General features: G+C 31.8%; 1 protein-coding gene across 2 annotated transcripts; it reads right to left on the bottom strand.

The window, feature by feature from the left end:
• Positions 1-463: 463 nt before the first annotated feature.
• LOC117686843 (multiple epidermal growth factor-like domains protein 11) lies at positions 464-13,227 on the bottom strand. Of its 2 annotated transcripts, XM_066066150.1 has the most exons (15): positions 13,112-13,224; positions 10,339-10,411; positions 9,421-9,511; positions 7,893-8,126; positions 7,459-7,716; positions 7,156-7,287; positions 5,765-5,902; positions 5,002-5,139; positions 4,230-4,358; positions 3,922-4,059; positions 3,655-3,792; positions 3,266-3,403; positions 2,702-2,836; positions 2,386-2,497; positions 464-2,264 (listed from the first exon to the last, which is right to left on the bottom strand). In XM_066066150.1, exons 3-15 carry the CDS (start codon positions 9,479-9,481, stop codon positions 2,123-2,125), a joined length of 1,893 nt encoding a protein of 630 aa, XP_065922222.1. In that variant the 5' UTR covers positions 9,482-9,511; positions 10,339-10,411; positions 13,112-13,224; the 3' UTR covers positions 464-2,122. The 2 variants fall into 2 exon arrangements, with proteins under 2 accessions (XP_065922222.1, XP_065922229.1); XM_066066157.1 differs by lacking the exon at positions 10,339-10,411 and having other exon boundaries at positions 13,112-13,227.
• Between the last annotated feature and the right edge of the window lie 1,723 nt (positions 13,228-14,950).

The following is a 14,950-nucleotide window of genomic DNA, read 5'->3' as shown; positions in this document are numbered from 1 at the left end:
ACGTATTGAAACAACTCTCTCGATGTAGCTTGTCACAACGTGTTTAAAGCATTGTTAATTTTATTTGAAAATGATGCAAACGTTAACATGTGCGCCATAAGTACTGCAAGTCCTCTCTATATTGCTGGTTTAAAACACATGATAGGGTTAAACTTCTCTATACCAGCAGGCTGCTGGGTTGCAGGTTAAAATGGCAGATTTACAATGGGTGATAGTTTACCGAGGTTGAACAATAATATATAGGAAGTAGACACGGAAGATATCTTTGTTTAACCAATTTACGTGCATATGTTCATATATAATGCAACAGACACAAGTGATAAATGCATGTATAATGCCTATCTATAGCCATAAATAAGATTTTAATAATATTAGATATTTTATTTACAAAAAAGTCTAAGCATAATAACTATATGTACACATTAATACACAAAACCAAAGATAAGTAAAACAGAAAGGGGGTTGTCAATAGATCATATCTTTGAACTGTTGACCTTTTTTCTATGTATTTATTAAAATATCATGTTACAGTCAATTAATATATGTGACCCCTTATATATACATAAAACATTCACATGCGCTTTAGACTTGGATTGATACATAACAATATTATAACAACGCATCGAACGTTGTCCTTACCCTTATATAAACAACATATATGAATTTGAAAAAAAAACCCACAAAAAACAAGACACGTATGCCCCCTCCCTTGGAAGCATCTGCGAAGAAAATGAACGAAAGCAGTAAAAAATTGAAATTTTCCAAGTCCAATGGGCATTACTGTGTCAAAATGATTGATTGTACCCCAAAAAATGCTTGATTGTACCCAAAGTTAAATTTGACCTAGATATTATTATGATTAACCTGTATACCAAATTTCATTTCAATATGTGCATCCTCTGCGAAGAAAATGAACAGAAACTGCAAAAAATTGAAATTTTTCTTTCGTCCAAGGAACATAACTCTGTCGAAAATTGCTCGATCTTAACCCAAATCAAACCAATATGTGCATCCTCTGTGAAAAAAATGAACGGAAACTGTTGGTGGACCGACCGACCGACAGACAGACAGCAGCAAAGCAATATACTCTCCCTTCTTCGACGGGGGGTATAAATATGCATTAAGGAATGGATTAAAATTTACACTACAAACAGCAAAGTTTGATTTCACGTGCGTACGTTTCACATTTTGAAAAAGAGTGCTTAACGCACCTCCTTCATTTGACGTGGGAAATACGGCGATTTTCTGTGTAATTTTACTTGTATGGCTTGTATGGTTTCTTGTTTGTTTGTTTTTCAAATTACAAAAAGTAAGGAGGCATCCCATAGCTATTCATTTAACCAAAAGTTGCACGATTGTCAACACCCTTCGATAAACCTGATTGAACTGTAACTTCAGCCATGCAAACACATTGAAGAAATGTCATAAAAAACAAAAATGGCATTCAAATATACAAGTTAAAAACATGAAAACAACTTTGGTACAAAAAATCGGTTTATATGCATTGTATAAAAATAATTGAATATATAATTAATATATGGCAATGAAAATATGCAGAAAAAAAAATGCAGTTCCAAACAAGAATAGATTTCAACTTGTGCAACGCCCTGGACCCCTATCCCTGTAGAAAAGAATAAATAACGCCATTAATCAAAGACAGTGCCATTGAAAATTATATTACATGTATATAACATTTTACATTTGAACGAGGGTTTGTGATTACAACTGTCCTATTATTTTGTGATTAAATTTTAGTTAAGCTATCTAAAGCTGGAATATCTTCCAACAATTTAAAATCCATGGAGAATTAGTGATCGACCTGTCAAACATTTACTTTTGTAAAAAACAAAAAAAGTATGATATAGAGAAAAATGAATGTAACATCTCCAAAGAGGAAAAAACACCCACACATATCCCATTTTTTTACTTTTTAAACGTTTTATCTACTGATGAAAAATAATTGAGACTAGATCAGGCAAGATATTAAAAAAGGAGTATTCTATAAACTAAATGATTTTGAAGACATTTTTTGTTCAAAGTATTAAATAACATACTGAGTTTGTTTCTTGTCATTCTAATGTAAGAAAAAATTGACAAAAGGCTAGGAACTATGTACTATCATTTACTGAATTGTATCATATATTTCAGATCTTCGCAATTCCCTTAGCTCTTCACAATTAGCATAGTCTCTAGAGACATTGGGAAGGTTGACATCACGTGACCCTTGAAGATCAGATGGTTGATGCTGTGTTAGCTGTCTCTTTCTGTCATTTAAGATTTATAAAAAATAATGTTAAAAAGCAGGGTGTATTTCATTGTGTGTTAAACATATCAATTCGGATTACATGTAAATAATAAAAAAATACTGACAAAAGGAATACATACCGTCTCATTATATTGTAACCAATTAGAAGTCCAATGACAGTAAGAGAGAGACAAAAGGCGCCAAGAAGACTGTAAAACTTTACACCATTAATAATGTCTGCCAGTTCTGAAACTGAAATTTGACTACGTTAATGAAAGCAACTTTACATAATATTTCAGATAAAGGAATCTATATATTAATGGCAAAAAAAAGGATAATCAGGGAATCGTTAAGACAATGGTTTTTGTCCAGGCTAACAGGTTTGCTTTTGTATTACTTAAATAATTATCATTAAATGTTGTTTCTAGATATTTCACCGCAATATAAAAGCAGTACCAGTTTCACATCGTTGGCCTTTGTAGCCCTGTTTACAAACATGACAGATGCCAGACTCCATGTGACACTCCTGACAATTGATATCTGGACAGGGGACGCTACAGTTGGATCCGAAATATCCTTTTGGAGAACATCCTAGAAAATTCATAATGTTCCTCAAAATTATAAAGGTGATAAATGATGTTTTGCCTATATTTGATGGGGATATCTTTGTTATGTGTGTAAAAATCATACATTTTGAAATATATTCTTGTCTTTAGATTATGATAACATCTGATGTTACCTCTATCAAAAATATACATCAGATTTAATAAAACTGAACATGTACATTTATAATATCCATGTTTTCATGGTCGCTTTATTCACTAAAACGTGTGTATGCATTAATAAAGGGGTTTTCTTTTCAATCAAATGGTATCAAATTGTTACAGGTTTATATATGCAACATGAATTAAATGTAACATACATAAACGATCAGTTGCACTGTTGCATTGCAAAAAAAAAATTGAACAACGTATAGGACAATCCTTAAAGAAACATAGCGGTGCTAGAAAAGATATATACCGTAAAATTCACTGCAGAAATATCCCCTCCATCCCAAGAGACAACCAGAATCACACAAACCATTTACGTTGTTGCATCCATTACATGTTTTGATACATGTATGGGAACAGTTTTTCCCAAAGAATCCTTGTCGGCAAGCTGTTTGACATAAACATATATCAAATTTTACGTACCATCTATCTATCTATCTATCTATCTATCTATCTATCTATCTATCTATCTATCTATCTATCTATCTATCTATCTATCTATCCATTCACCGATCTATTCATTCATTCATCCCTTTCTTCTATCTATCTATCTATCTATCTATCTATCTATCTATCTATCTATCTATCTATCTATCTATCTATCTATCTATCTATCTATCATTTATGTATTATACTCACTCGCGTTACACATAGAGCCCTTATAGCCAGCATCGCATCCAGTAAGACACACCCCTGTGATATGGAAGCACTTGTTTAAATCACGACAACGCCCACATTTTTCACGGCATTGGTATCCATACAATCCTCTATCACAGGCTAAAAAAGTTATAATACTTGTCATCTGAAAGACTGATGAGGCTAAGCTTGAAAACAGTTTTCATTATTTTTTCTTTTGAATTCTGTATATGCTTTGATATAAATAGAATTTTTGAAATATTAACTGACGTGTTTTACAGAGTGCTCCTTGATATCCAACATCACATCCAGTTAAACATTGTCCAGTAGTATGTAAACACTTGTTAACGTCAAGGCAGTTTCCACATTTTTGTTTACAATCAGGACCATAAAAACCTTCGCTGCAAGCTGTTTCAAAATATAATTCAGCTTCATATTTTTTTTCTATAATTTTGATAATAATTATATGAAAGAAATCAAAAAAAAATCATTGCTTTGTGCAGTTTCCTTAATTATGCCAATATAGTTTTAAGAGATATATCTATGAAATAAATAATAATATTAACAATTTTACTCACGCGTTTTACACAATATTCCCAAGTATCCAGCATCGCATGCAGTTAAGCAAGAACCATTCGTATTTGAACACATACGGCAGTTACCACATGTGCCTCTGCATTCCAGTCCATACGAACCTAACGTACATGCTGTTGAAAAATCGACATATAGTAATATCCTCATAAAATTTGAAAAAACCATATAGGTTCATAACTTATTTATATCAAATACCGGACGTACACATTTTAAAATGTCGATATCAAATCGCCATGGTATGTTGTACAAAGCAGCCGTTCTTATATACTGACAAGTGTACATGACTAAAGGCAGTGAACTCAGCTCAATTTTTAGTAGAACTGAGTAGGGGTTCAACGTATAGAAAATACTTTTCTTTTCTTTTTTCTTTTTTAAACATCTTTCTTGTAAGAAATACAATCTGAAATTTATAATATCAATAAATAAATTTCATGAATAAATACATTTTATTTTTCCCCCAAAAAGAGATCAGTGTAAGGGGTCGAGGGTTAAAGGAAGTTCAAGATAGATATAAATTGGTTTAATAGTCATAATGGATATAGATCTTTGCTTTAAATGGTAATGTGTGTTTTTGTTCGATTTATGTTTCTCTATTAAAACTAAACAAAGCTGCATCACTAATTGGTACAAAACTGACCCTTACCATCAAATTACAACGTTTGACAATACAAAGTAATTACTGATAACATCAGATTCATTGATCTATTAAACATCGATACATATTCATATACCTGATTCTATGGAAGATTCACTCACGTGTTTTACACAAGTTTCCCTGATAACCAGCGACGCATCCAGTTAAACATGTTCCGTTAGTATATAAACACTTGTAAACATCAAGACAGTTGCCGCATTTTTCTTTGCAATCAACACCATATGAACCTGTGTTACAAGCTGTTAAAATATTGTTAGACAAGTTTATTTTCTTTCTTTCTTTCTTTTTTTGCAGTTTCAATATTATATAAATAGTGCCTGTTTGGGAGGGTAACAGTTGAAATTGACACCCTAAGAAAACCATTGTCAACCGACGCGAAGCGGAGGTTGACAATGGTTTTCGAGGGGTGTTAATTTCAACTGTTATCCTCCCAAACAGTTGAAATTGACACCCCTCGAAAACCATTGTCAACCTCCGCTTCGCGTCGGTTGACAATGGTTTTCGAGGGGTGTCAATTTCAACTGTTATCCTCCCAAACAGGCACTATTTTTTTTGTTATACTGAATGTCTTTTGTTAAATTTTTAAGAAAATTGTACTGCTTTTATATAGGAATAACGTGAATTCTACAGCGAACCGTACGCGCATAATTTTCGCACATGTAACATTTTTAAATGTTACCCGTTGCCAAGTGCGTTGCTAACGCTGAGGGTAATAGTAAATATTATTAGCTGCGTCTTAACCAATCAGATTTCAGTATTTAACATGAAAGTATAACAAATATATTATTACATCAGGAAAATTTCATAATACACTTTCTTGAGAATAATTGTGTAAAATCCTGAATGAATGATTCATATACTCACGTGATTTGCACAAGATTCCCTGAAAGCCATCTTTACATCCTCCTAAGCACGTCCCATTAGTATTTATACACTGGCTAATATCACCACATTTTCCGCATGTTTCCCTACATTCGAAACCATATGTACCTACAGCACAAGCTGTTAAAAAATATAAATATACACTTTGTACAGGCACTTAGATGTGAATGTAGAATAAAAATAGATCTCACTTTAAGCAAAATACGAGCATAATCAAGATTGCCCTAAAACAACAATATTAACAGCATTTTTTAATCATTTACAACTGTGTCTGTTAAAATTAATTCTTTTTTTGTAATAAAATGTAGGCTATTAACAAATAAATAAAGTGTTACATGGGTCGATTGAAAGCTGTTAGCTTAGCCCATTCAAAATGGAAACTCCTCATATGTTTTCTAATTATATTGATATCCACCCGAAAAAAATTGCATTTACAAAATGGATACAAAGAGATTCACCCATTTTCTAATGTACGTTATTAAAGCGTGAAGTTTAACATCCATCTACCCCCCCCCCCCCCACCATTACCCACTTAAAAAGAATACCTTTATTTATTTTGAAAAATTGGTATATTCTATATAAAACAACAAGGAAATAAACGTCACGTCGGCCCTTAGTAAATAATGACAAAATATACGAATGCTATTTTTGGTTAAACTAATTATGAGAAAAGTGCTTATAAAATATGTATGTTATTGATTGTTTATTACTCAGCTATGATGAGGTATCAGAATTCTAGCACTCCCTGTAAATTGCTGCTCAGAAACTTTTTTCGAATTTTTAGATGTTCATTTTACAAATTAGAAACAGAAATAATCATAGTTGGTAATGTTCAGCCCTTGCACATTGCATTATTTTTTTCGTGTTATTTCCTGTTTATCTATTTTTAGCAGTATCACTTGACAGGGTATTCCCAAGAGACTCAAAAACTCCTCATGCAATAGCGAATTATCTTATTTGTATACTGATAAAGTATCACTTTGTGAAACAATAGAAATTCCAATAGAAAAAGAATTCCAAGATTATTCAAAGGCTAACATTTTATGTAATAAATCTCGCTATTATTTCTTAGACGCCCTTAACATAGCTGAGTACATGTTCAAAAATGAAGCTAGGTTATTTGTAAACATATATCTTTTGGGTTAATATTACATGTTATGATATGTTTCTTTCAAATTTGAACACAAAAAAGTATTTTTAAATTGATTTTGAATAGATAAAGGCAAACGATTTTAAAGATTGTAGTAATCTACATTTCAAGCAAAAACACCCCCCCCCCCAAAAAAAAAATTAAATAAATAAACAGGTTAAACACAAACAAAAGGAGAATCTTGTATGTAACAAATGTATAGTGTAAAAATAAATACAACAACCTTTATTACAATAGTTCCCAAACCAGCCAGGGTGACAACCAGAGTCGCAGGAACCATTGATATCATTACATCCAGTACACGTGTAGTTACATTTGTCTGTGCAATCTTTTCCAAAGAACCCATAGGGACAAGCTAACAAATATATCAAATAAAAGTTCGTCAGTATAGTTATATGAGTGTCCGTCTGTCTCACTTTCTTTCTCTCCTTTGTCTGTCTGTCTGTCTGTCTGTCTGTCTGTGTCTCTCTCTCTTTCTCTCTCTCTCTCTCTCTCTTGATATATGAAATTGGTGTACAAAACATACAGAAAACTTCAATTTCACAAAGCTCGTTGAAAGCATAGGTAGAATAACCATCGGGATAAGGAGGATGTGTTCTGTTGTTGTAATATATGACGTATCTTCCGCTTTCCTGGTTTGGACATGTTATGTTTATCGGGTTAGGTATTGTTTCTAGCGTGTAGTTCATGTCCATGAAGCAAAGTATTCCATCGTCTTTGTCAGTGGTGTTTGATACGTACACCGATAATCCCAAAAATCGTGAAGCATACAGGTTGATTTTATCTAATCAAAATCAAACATTGTATAGAAATACATTTGTAAATGACAAAAAAATGTTATTTTTATTATGTGTGCAAAAATATATATAATGAAATAAGTAAAGGAAACCTATTCATATTTTTTTTTATAATTTACGCACTGTATTAAACACTAAAGTCTGCAAAAATCTAAATAAATACCTGAATCTATATGTTCCGTTCTATAATATATAACAATATGATGGATTATGTGTATTCTTTCAAGGTCCACCCGCAACTCTGCGGTTGATTTTCTATTTGCTGATATGACACATTGTCCTCCAGCAGCAGTCAGGTCTGAATACAAACCGTCCACAGCACGCTCTGCTCCCCATTGTCTGTAAGGATGATTATAAGGATACTGCTCCCATGCTGATTTATTAAATCCTACGTTTTCTATTTGAGAACAGAATGTCTTTCTATAAGCCAACTTTATATTCCTGATAAGATACACGTCAAGGTTTAAGCATTGATAAACATGATAAGTTTCAAAAATCAGAATGAACAATAAAATGGTTATTATTTTAAAAGCTAAACTGCATTTCACCTGTACATGCAATGGTTAATTGAGTTAGATCGAAATAATGAAAAAGGGGGGACAATTAAAGTATCACAATGCTTTTTCCACCCCTTTCTGTACTCGATGATATTATATCTTCTACCCCCTGAAACTCCTGTCATGTGGTCTTAAATATTTGTTGTGCCAATCTTGGATATTCTATCCATTTTGACTGTATGTAAGAATTAAAAACTAACAGGTTATCAAAACACCCTTTATGGGTGTGACACTACCCCCCCCCCCCCCCCTGCATGTATTGTGAAGAAGACCAAGATCTGTAGAAACTGATTTTCTGTTCTACGGTATCCCACTCCTAATTTTTTTTTTTGTATCAAGACTTTTTTGAGAAGTATATCATTGAAATCTGTAGAAAAAACAAACTTTAAAAAATGCAAAGATAATGGGAGGTCAGTGTTTATCCGTCTGAGCTATGGCCAATTTAATTTGACCTCTTTTTGCACCTGAAATGGAATTTCAGCCTGATTATGATTTGTTGTAACTTTTTACGAAAATAAATTGTACGAAGCTTCATAAATTTTTATGTGACCTTCATGCATTTTAAATAGACAATTTATATAAGAATAACAATTTAATTTGAAATAAAAACATTTTGAATATCAACATTTTTATAAGATTAATCCAGTTTCCTAAAAATGTATTTTTTGTTTTAAATGGAAAAAAACCCCCACTTTTACCGCATTGTTTCAAACCTAGTGGTTACTTCCCCCTCTCTCACCCTCCGACCCCCCCCCACCCCAAACACACACACACACATACACACACACACACCCACCCACCCCCCCCCCACACACACACTCGTGACTGATGGGTGCTTTTAGAGAAACCACTGATGCCCGCCCTGTCCATGATGTATTTCTACTGTCCATGCCTATTTAAAATTTGGTTTCTATGGTCATTCAGAACGATATAACCGAATGGTAAAGTGTTATCCTGACTGTTGGTTTTACAGTTCTAATTTTAAGCATCTTTTTCCTATCTAGACAAAAGTAAATTGAAACTTCATCTAAGATAAGAAGAAAAAAAAAACATTGGTTTGAGAGTAAATATATAATTATAAAATCACAACTTCTTTTACCATAATCTATTGTGTGAATAATAAAATACTCCTACCGTAAGCTACACCTTTACAGAATAAAACACTCAAAGTAATGCACAACTCTGTGACACCCATGGGGATAATGCAACCATTGAGAACATGTACCTGTAAGTGAAAACATTTCAACAATTCAACAATTCCTTAGTGAATTTGAACAGCATTTAGAGCTAGAAGGATTAAAAACCATAGCACATTAAGTAAAAAGTTGTCATGATTTCAACTAAATACCACTTACAAGAATAAACTAATGAATTATAAATGGGAAAAATTTAATTGAGAGGTCTAAAAACTTGACTGAATGGCATACTCTATTTTTGCCATTCTTCATTGCATGTGGTGAGTACATGTAACTTTTCAGTTAATTTTTGTTAATTGACTGCAAGGCAGAGGTTAATCCCCCACCCGTTTTAAAGCAGCGTTATTTCACCTTAAATGGTCAGCAAACATTTGAATGCCAGTTATAAAGTTTCAACCATTTCAAATACAAGGTTATCGCCGGTTTTCTGTTCGTCCGTCTGTCAATTTTTATCGTATTTTTTTTTAATTTCTTTTGTTGAACCGAATGGAGTAATTAAACCTCATTCGTAACAATGACAATAATATAATTTCAAATGTATTCAAATATTGATAAACGACCCCAGCAGTCAATATTTTAATCAGAAACCATTCTTTAAAATGTATCGTTTGCTCTCTGTCAATAATTTGATTAATAAAAGTTAAGGAATAATATTACCATTCAACCCTTTTTGTATTATTGTCACAAAAAAAATATGTTTGCAATTATGTTTGCATGTTTTTTGACTTGATGAAGCTATATTATCGTTAAATTAAACGATGGTAATATAACTTAAGATATCCAACTCCTCAATGTTCTTGTATCAAGAATTTCCTACGAAGCACATCATTGAAATCTTTAGACAAAACATACTTACAAAATACAAAGATACTTATGGGTTAGTGTTCATCCCTCTGAGTTACCGCTAATTTGATTTGACCTTTTTGCACCTAAAATGCAATTTCAGCCTGATTAGGATTTGTTGTCGGTATTTTTGATTAAACTTATTTTCGCCAATCCTGTTTTTAATTATGCATAATGGTCACACTGATTAGAGGAATTACGACAAAAATCTACAAAGCTGCATAATTTTTGTGTGACCTCTTCCACTTAAAAAAACAATTTCTAAAGTAGTTGCAATATGATTTAAAAAAAAAACCTTTTTGAATATCAAGAATTTTATAGGATTAATCCAGTTTGCCTAGATATTTAATATATATCATTTTGACATAATAACACATGGGGGTCAGTGAAGTCAAATTTTAGATATATTGCTTTAAAGTTAAAATTCCCGCAAAATGTTGATTAAAAAATCAGATATTTTCTATATATTTGCATGATTTTATGCTAAACGTATATCACTCTTTCAATATTTAATTGTAAACGTGTCTCACAAACCTATCAAATGTTAAAAATGTGAATAATGAATAGAGTGTAAAAAAGAAAAGAAAAAAAAAGCATATTGAAAATTCATTAAATTGCTTGTCTCTGTCATTTTCCTCTCAGAAAAAAAAAACCCCTTCCGCATGAAAAAGATAATTCCTCCCAATACTTGTCTCCTTCCTGAATTCAAATTGGTTTTCTTTATTAACGTTGTGTAATTATCAAATAAAAATTTGTTTGTGATAATTAAATAAATAAATAAAATCATATTCACTTAAATATAATGATCATCTGCGCGATGAAATCAAAACGGGAGGAGTGAGATACCTGAAAGGCTAACATAGTTATAACATTTTGTCATCTTTCCAGACCCTTCATTAATCATTTAGTTTGCTAGGTGTCAGTGTCACATGAATAATGATGTCATACTGATATAATTTATATAAAAACATACTATGCTTCAATACGGATACCTTATCTAAATGCCTTAACATGGTGGATGCTAGTATATGTTATTTCATGTCCAAAATTTAGAAAGTTGTTGCTTTTTCGTTGTGCATTTTACCAATTTAATTGATTATTTTTAAGGTATCAGCAGATGTGCGATTGACCAAAAATTGATGTCTGGTAAGGGATATGTTTTATATAAACACTTGATAGGTATGGGTATGTTATTTCTAAATATCGAATTTTTTTCCCGTCATATCACTATGAGGTAATAATTCTAGCCCTACAAAATAAGCACGGTGAATTACTATTTTTCTTTGACGAAGACATGTGTAAACATGGTTAATATTTATCAAATAAAATTTGCCAACATATTTTGATAATGCTTAAATTGTGAAACAAATTTTTCACTTAATAAATATCCGGGTTTTTTTTTTTTGTTTTTTTTTTGGAATTAATTTTTACAATGACCAGGACGATGTTATGCGATAGTACCTTCAACCCTCCCCCCCCCCCCTTTCATTGCAATCATAATCTAACATATGTTCTCGTTATCCGGTAATTTTACTTTTTTCTGTTTCTTTTCGATTGAGACCTTGTTATTTATGAATTAAAAAGCTAAATTGTTGAGTTTTTTCGTTCAGGAAAATTTTTACACGAAAAAATATTGTTACCAGTACAACGAAGTCGTGAATTACGGGTCACATTAGTAGTATGAAATGTTACGAGCAAAACGTGTGCGAACTCTGTGAAATGACATCATTCCAAACCTTTAACTCGTACAAATTAATATACATTGCATTATCTTTTAATCAAAATTATATTCTTTTCCAATGGCTACGCACCTCTTTTATATCAAAAGTCAATTGAAATTAAATGAAATAAAAGCAATCGGAATCATCATTCAATAGTATCATTTGACTGATTGGAAATCTAGCAATTTTAAAAGGAATGAAAATTATATACTGTTCACATTCTGCAAATGCAACAGAAGAAATATGTTTCGAATCTCGATAAAAAAAATGATTATACATGATATTATTTGATTTTTTCAACTCGATCTAACGGCAAATAACAAGTAGATGTAAACACAATGATTACAATAAGCGTGTACGAAACTCCCCCCCCCCCCCCCCCCCTCCATGAAATGCATATACGTGGTACTTAAACAGAGTTAATGGTAAAAACACCGTTAAACAAATGTTGAGTCTGAATTATTATGTATGTTTACCTTTTTAATGCACAGTAACAAACAAATTAAATTAAATTCAATAAGGTTATATAATTTCCGAAAGACCCTAAATTTGAGTTATGCACAGTTACAATAGCTAAAACTTCAATGATTAAAACGACCTTTTTTCGACAGAATAGGAGACACACACACTGCAAACTTTAGTCTATAAATTAGGGTTTTTTCCTTAACGTTATCGCAAGAGCTCCGCATGATAAAAAACAACGTCATACAACGCATAACTGCTACAACGTCATAATCAGCTCACGGAAAAAGAGTTAAAATATATTGTTCTAAAATTAAACTTAAAAAATCTTGTTTGACTTTATGCATTAATTGGGTATTCTTTACTGTATTTTATATAAAATCCAAAATAGTTCTGCATTTTTAAATTTCATTTCAATCTCCGTAATCTACCGAGTTCATCACGGAAAATTCCGAGCTCTCAGGCTCAATTGTATATCCGATACCTTAAATGAATACAATTTTCATGCCTAGTTTCGAATCTTTTTTTAAGTTTATTCTTTATTCTTCAATAATGCAGAACTGATGCGGTAAATAGTAGTAACATTAATAATATAATACTCACAGTAAATGATAATCAAGTCCACTGTTTATTCAATTTGCGGTGCGAATTAAAACATTTTAAAAAACTGAATTCGAATGAACTAGCTTCAACTTGAAAAGCTATGAGGTTATCAAATATTAACATTAATTAAGTGTTTAGAATTACGTTTTTCCCCCTTTTTTACGCATACATTTCCGTGACTTGGGTTGTCTGCGGATGTACATGTAATCATCGTTCATATATCAGTAATTAAAAAAAAAGGGTGAAGGACGTACAAGTATTTCCTGATTTCAAATATAACTATCGACTAACAAAGCGTTTCGTGAGCTAGAAAAAACCCATGTTTTTCAATGCAACTAATCTAAACAATGACCATTACATATTCCTAAATACCGTGCAAATAATTATCTATTGTAAGGCATATTCAACGTTAGGCAAAATATTTGATCGCAATACGGAACTACACGTATGACTTTTTAATTTAGTCTATGGAAAAAATGTTGTTTTTTTGGTTTACTTTATGTATAATACGAGCTAGTTAAGGAATCACATTGTTCTGTTATCGTCCGATTTTCTTAACTTGCATGGTTAATTATGATGATGTAAGGTTAACTAATAGATCAAAGTGCGCTCCTTCAACAATGCATTCATTTGTATAGTTATTAATTATAATTGTTTATCATTTTTATGTAACGGTTTTCTTAAATGTATGCACAAAATTAATATATTTATCTCGTTTACCGACATCTGAACATGTAAAAATCAAACTCACAATATAAAAGAATAATAATCTGAATGTCATAAAAAAGTCGTATCTTCTTTGAGTCAACCAGCGACGTACCAACAAAGAAGTGATACACATTAGGAGGAAGTTTATAATTAATGTTAAAAAAAATGTCCTTCTTTTTTCATTTTTTTTTCATTTTAATTGGGACATATGAAACTAATGCTAAATAAATTGAGCACGTGAAAACATTGTAAGGAATGATACTGTTCCTGGTTTTTTTTTAACCGAACTCTACGTTGATTATATGTTTTATCATATACTCACAAAAAAGGTGATGTTGCAATGTTCAAGCCTGTTTTATCTATTATTGTTACAAAACAAACTGTCCCTTAATTGGGTCCCTATCATTTAATCATGTAATTTGTATACTCAACGATCTACGTAATATAAATTGTTATCAAATATGGATGTTATATCATTTAAATCGCTGCAACAATGTAGTAATCAAATCATATCAACTTGGCGAACTTGTATACCTAATCTGTATTTCTGGTTGCCCGTGACACATGTTATAGTGTTTTGTGCAGAGAAACTTCGATATTTATGCCTGAAATGAAAATACTTGACAATATCTTATTAGTCATAAATAAGAACTCCTTAAATTAAGGACTTGTTCCATAAACGGATGATATAAATATAGATGAACACTACTAATAATATTTAACCTTGACCTACTTTTGAATTTTCGAAAAAAGATATGGCTTAGTCTAAATACACTAATATGACATTTAGACTAGCTTAAATGGGTTAGCCCCCCACTTGTTTTGCAAAGTTATACATGACCGTAACCAAAGACCTTTTTTTCTTGTTTGTCAAGAACGTTTATAAGCTTAGCCCCCCCCCCCCCAACTTCATCTGCTATCGACGCCACTGTGTAGTTTATAAAATTGCAATCACGTTACTTATCAAGGAGTTCACTCCTGACGACGCGATGAAAACAGACTTTCAGAATTCTTTTATTGTGTTTTATACAAGAACTTACCGAAATGATGTTTCTTAAGACTTTTATTCCACCACCAGTAAGCATCCTTATTCACTATTTTCGATTTCGAATCATTAAGCTATGGTTTGTT

The sequence above is a fragment of the Magallana gigas genome, chromosome 1, assembly GCF_963853765.1.
Source record: "Magallana gigas chromosome 1, xbMagGiga1.1, whole genome shotgun sequence".
NCBI lineage: Eukaryota > Metazoa > Mollusca > Bivalvia > Ostreida > Ostreidae > Magallana > Magallana gigas.
Note: the sequence above shows the minus strand (reverse complement) of the source record. Positions and strands in the feature narration are given on the sequence as shown.

What these genes read in the sequence shown, in the direction of transcription:
- LOC117686843 (XM_066066157.1), bottom strand. Translation starts at nt 9,481, where the DNA reads ATGGGTGTCACAGAGTTGTGCATTACTTTGAGTGTTTTATTCTGTAAA. An exon ending in AGGAGCACTCTGTAAAACAC is followed by an intron (nt 3,793 to 3,921) that starts GTCAGTTAATAT and finishes TAACTTTTTTAG; the next exon opens with CCTGTGATAGAGGATTGTAT. An exon ending in GGTTACAATATAATGAGACG is followed by an intron (nt 2,265 to 2,385) that starts GTATGTATTCCT and finishes CTTAAATGACAG; the next exon opens with AAAGAGACAGCTAACACAGC.